This window comes from Gossypium arboreum, chromosome 10 (assembly GCF_025698485.1).
Source record: "Gossypium arboreum isolate Shixiya-1 chromosome 10, ASM2569848v2, whole genome shotgun sequence".
Lineage (NCBI taxonomy): Eukaryota > Viridiplantae > Streptophyta > Magnoliopsida > Malvales > Malvaceae > Gossypium > Gossypium arboreum.
The window spans coordinates 115,470,925-115,476,387 of record NC_069079.1 but is presented as its reverse complement, the minus strand read 5'-3'; the positions used below and the strand labels follow the sequence as shown (position 1 = coordinate 115,476,387).

Below are 5,463 nucleotides of genomic sequence, written 5' to 3'. Positions count from 1 at the left end.
TTGTGATTCGTTTGATGTTCTTTAGGATGTATAATTGTATATATATTTTTCAATCAAGACAATTTTCTATTTATGGTAAAATTCGTAATTACAGGGATTGATAATTAGAATATAACCTTACACATATATAGATAAAATTTGAACTCCAAACTTAAAGTATTATTTTAATAAATATAAATCCGAGGAAAAGAATTACTGTTTTTGCTAGTGACAAAGTGGGATGCTACAGCCAAATAGTTTTGACTCAATAGCTTAAAGGGAAGAAAAAAAAAGAGTATGGAAGTTTACTCAAATGCCCAAAGCCCATAACTTTTCACATATATAAGTTGAAGCAATCGTCCTCAATCCATCCCACCATTTTCATCGAGTTCTTCAGCCAAATTTCCTACACTCCAACTCGTCCATGGATAGCTCAGTTGCTCCTATCACCATAGACAATGCCCACCGTCAAAACCCCACCAAGCTCTCTTCTCAGAAAAAGCCCTCCAAAGGAGGGTGGAAAGCAGCCTTTTTTGTTATCTGTAAGCCAATATTTTCTTCCTTTCTGTTTTCGTTTTTCATGGATCTTTATCTTGAGTGTTTGATGAAATTGTCATTGTTGTTTGACGCAGCTGTTGAGATGGCCGAGCGATTTGCTTTCTACGGATTGGCTGGAAATCTGATCACATACCTCACAAACAATCTCGGAGAACCAGTGATCACCGCAGCCAAGAACGTCAATACATGGGTTGGGGTCTCCGCCATCTTCCCTTTGCTCGGAGCCTTCATTGCCGATTCATACCTCGGTCGCTTCAAGACCATCCTTGCCTCCTCTGTCATCTACTTCTTGGTAAGTTCGGTCGCATCGTGTTTATTGGGATTGGAGATATGTTTTTAACAAGCTTCTTTTTTTTTTTTTTTTGTTCTTTATGATTCAGGGAATGGTGTTATTGAGCTTATCAGTGTCAGTAATCCCTATGCATTCCCGCAAAGCTGTGTTTTTCACAGCGCTTTACGTATTAGCCATTGGCGAAGGAGGCCATAAACCATGCGTTCAGACCTTCGCTGCTGACCAGTTCGATGAGAACAACCCTGAAGAAAAGGCAGCCAAAAGCTCATTTTTCAACTGGTGGTACCTTGGGATCGTTACAGGCGCCTCAGTCGCCATCGTTGTCGTCATTTATCTCCAGGTAACATCAAAGTTTGTGCCTAAACTACCTTTCCTTTCATACTTTTAAACCTTTTCTTTTACTTAAATAATTTTAATGTAGAGGGTGATATTTGATGTCATGTAGGATAATGTTAGTTGGGCAGCAGGATTTGGGGTGTTATCAGGGTCATTAGCGGTAGCATTGGCGGTGTTTCTAATTGGGATCAGGAAGTACCGAAAGCAGCGGCCGACAGGGAGTCCGTTCACCTCTGTGGCTCAGGTCCTTGTCGCCGCTGCAAAGAAGTGGCGCGTGAGTGAAACCCACGGTGGCAGGGGAATTTGCTATGAAGATGACAGAAGAGGTGGGAGCCATGTCAAAGGTCAAACCATGAGTCGCAACCTGGTCCGTACAAAACAGTTCAGGTAAATAATGCCCGATAAAAAATTAGTCAAGTAATTTCAAAATCGATATTATTTTATTTTTAGTCAAAATCGATATTATTTTAAACATCATAAAATAAATTAAGAAAGTAACATAAAAATCAATACATCAATGTTCCTGAAAATATATATATAAATTTAAAGTATTTGAACGTGACGAGGATATAGACTGTCATATTCCTGTAAAACAATATTATCTTTAAATAGGAAAAAATATTTTCAATAAATTAATGGAAAATTAATAACAAAATTGGAAATGCTTGAATTTTAGAGAAAAAAGGAAAATATCAAATTCAAGTAAATTTCTACACCTTCAAATTTGTTTAAAAGTAGTAAATTGACAACTAGGTTCCTAATTCCGTCACTGAGATTCTTGGACTGATTTTAGTACTATTAAACAATTATTTTATGAGGAGATGATGATCTAAATATTTGACTTTTTTATACATCATCAATGATGTTTTTCTGAATTTTATAAGAAAATATATCACATGATTGATTTTTATTAATTTTAATAATTTTCTTTAATCTCACATGTAAATTCTATAAGTTTTATTATATTTAAATACGTGGATGCAACATTTGTAATTAATTAAAATTAAAAATTATAAAAATATTTTTTAATATTTTAATTTTAAAAATTAATTAATTGTTAATGTAACATATATATGGACTACCACGTGGATGTCACGTTACTAAAGTCAACAAATATTAATTTTTTCATCTATTTTAAAATAATTTAACACACAATGCAAATTCAAAGACTAAAATAACCAAAAATTAAATGAATGACTAAATTAACTCTTTTAGAAAATTGAAGGACCAAATAAATTATTATATAAAACTTTTAAATAAAAAGAATATGCACAAGCAAACATATTCTTTTTTTAACTATTATCCTAAATTTTCCTTAATAAAATGTTAAAAATACAATTTTTTAGGGATTAAAGTACAATTTTATTGTATATTAATTTATAATTTCTTTATTTATGAGAAGACTGAATTAATTTTTATTTTTTTACTTTAAGAGTTCAAATATAATTTCACTATATATCAATTTATAAATTTTCTATTTATAAGAAAATTAAATTAAATTATTTCTATTTTTAGGGTCAAAACCTTTAATTACTCGCTTTTACATACCAAATTCATCATAATTTTAATTTTAACTAATAATGTTAAAAGGAAGAGGAATCCATATAAAATATAATTTTATGTGATCTAATCACTACTTTAAATTAAATAATATGAAATCAAATGCTTTAGCTTTACTTTTTATTATTTAATTGTATTGTTTAATAAATTTTAGACTTGTTTGTAAATCTCTTGATTCATGTTCACACAAATAGAATTAGATCCTATTCTCTTGCAAAATTGCACACCGTACTTATATCAAATTAATTACTTCACCATACCCACCACTATTCTCCAATTTCTCTTATCATTATTTGTTTAGTTTTATTTTTAATCAATTTCATTATTTTTTATATTATTATTTTAAAATTTTCATTAATAGAAAGAACACAAGAGTATTTATTTATTGGAGAGAGATCCATTGACACTAATGTAAAATTAGAGTAATTTTACTTATTTTAATAATTTTTGTATGATTAATATTTTAATAGTTCAATCCTCATATTTCATGTTTAATTCACATAGATCATGTCTGTTAAGTTTAGAGTAAATCAAAATTTTTAACCATTCGCTTTTATATAAAAGAAACTTTCAACCATTAAATATATATTAATGTAGACAATATTTTAAATCGATATAACAAACATATTAAATCGATTCAAAATTTACATACATGACAAATAAAAATATATTAATAAATTTAACGATTGGATTTTTAAGATATTAACCGTACAAAAAATTATTAAAGTGTGTAAAATTATTTTTATTTTGTATTAATATAAATGGATCTCTCCTTAATTTATTTATGACCCTTTTTGAAATTGTAGATTTCTAGATAAAGCAATGATCATCGACGATAAAGACACCTTGAGCAAAACTAGGGATCCATGGCGGCTTTGCTCATTGAACCAAGTTGAAGAAGTGAAGCTTGTTCTTCGCCTTATCCCCATATGGCTTGGTTGCTTAATGTTCAGTGCTGTAATAACTCAATTACACACATTTTTCACCAAGCAAGGCAGCACAATGTTGAGATCAATAGGTCCCAATTTTCAAGTTCCGCCGGCAGCACTTCAAAGTCTCGTGGGCCTCACAATCCTCATCGCCGTCCCAATTTATGATCGAGTTTTCGTCCCCATTGCTCGAAAAATAACCGGACATCCCTCTGGAATAACAATGCTACAAAGAATCGGTACTGGCCTATTCATTTCCATATTGAACATGGTTGTTGCAGGCCTAGTAGAGACGGCTAGGGTCAACACTGCTGCCAAACATGGCCTAATCGATGCCCCGAAAGCCATAGTCCCAATGAGCGTATGGTGGTTACTTCCTCAATATGTGCTCACCGGCCTAGGAGACGTCTTTACAATAGTCGGATTACAAGAATTGTTCTACGATCAAATGCCGGAAGAAATGAGAAGCATTGGGGCAGCTGCATATATAAGTGTAGTGGGAGTTGGGAGCTTTATAAACACAGCTGTAATCTCAGTGGTTCAAGTCATTAGTTTAAGGCATGGGAATGAATGGTTGGGAGATAATCTAAACCGTGCAAAACTTAATTACTTTTATTGGGTATTGGCAGGGTTGAGTGCTTTTAATTTGTGTGCTTATATTTGGATTTCTAAGGGATTTGTGTATAAAAAAGTTGAAAATAATGATGAAAGAGTTGGTGAGGGGAAAGCGTCGGGAATGGGAGGCTATTTGGACGTAAAAGTATGAAATTTGGTGCTATTTCGATGTAAAAAATGCATGTGTTACAACTTAGTAATTATGTTATATTATTATATTACTCAAAAGTTTAAATACAAGAGTAGTTAACTATTTTCTTTTATCTATATATTTTATTTTACCTAGAATGATTTTAATTGGAAGATTGAAAAAGAAAACATATTTAGTACATTGTTATTCAAAGGAGTTCTTAAATTCTAAAAGCCGAGTTAAAGTAGTGACAAGTGATTTTATAGAGCATAGTATAATATTATAAAATAAATATATAAAAGAAATGAGACATTATTAGAAAAAGAGAGAAACATAAAATTCATTCATATTATGATCAATACATCATGTCTACATTCATACTGAAATAACAACTCAACAAAGGCTTAACAAAATGTAACTATTTGTAACAGAATACTAATTGCAAAAGAATCATAACCAGCTAAGCTAACTAATTCAACTTATCCCCATCTTCAATATTTTGTAACTGCTCTGTAGTTGCTAATATTCCCTCTGCAGCAACTTGAACAAATGAATCAAAAACAGTAGTGAGCGTCAAACTTTCTCGACAACGCAAAAAAGAACCCACGGTAAGTGGTTTGGTTAAGACATCAACAACTTGATCATAACCAGGAACATGATTGATTTGTAACTCTCCGTATAACACCCTCTCCCAAATAAAATGCAAATCAAGTTCTACATGTTTGACTTTAGCATGCAAGACAAGATTCGCAGCTAGTGACACAGTACTAGAATTGTCACACCATATTATTGGTGTGCCAGAAATATTGATACCTATCTCACCAAGTAACAATCAAAACCAGGTTAACTTAGTAATAGCATTAGCAAGACTTCGATATTCTGCCTCAAAGGTGGAGCGTGAGACAATGGTTTGCTTCTTTGAAGACTACCCAACAAGGTTATCACCAAGGTAAATGTAGAATCTTGAAGTGGACTTGTAGTCTGCTAGTGAACTTGCCTAGTCCGCATAAAAAAAACCTATCAAACTCATGCTAGAAGGTCGAAACACTAGCCGTCAAGAGTAC

The 5,463-nt window shown here is 32.0% G+C and overlaps 1 protein-coding gene across 1 annotated transcript; it reads left to right on the top strand.

Moving 5' to 3' along the window:
• Window positions 1-203: 203 nt before the first annotated feature.
• LOC108487536 (protein NRT1/ PTR FAMILY 5.4-like) lies at window positions 204-4,509 on the top strand. The gene is made up of 5 exons (XM_053020605.1): window positions 204-521; window positions 612-829; window positions 918-1,169; window positions 1,275-1,552; window positions 3,532-4,509. Exons 1-5 carry the CDS (start codon window positions 404-406, stop codon window positions 4,418-4,420), a joined length of 1,755 nt encoding a protein of 584 aa, XP_052876565.1. The 5' UTR covers window positions 204-403; the 3' UTR covers window positions 4,421-4,509.
• Window positions 4,510-5,463: the final 954 nt, after the last annotated feature.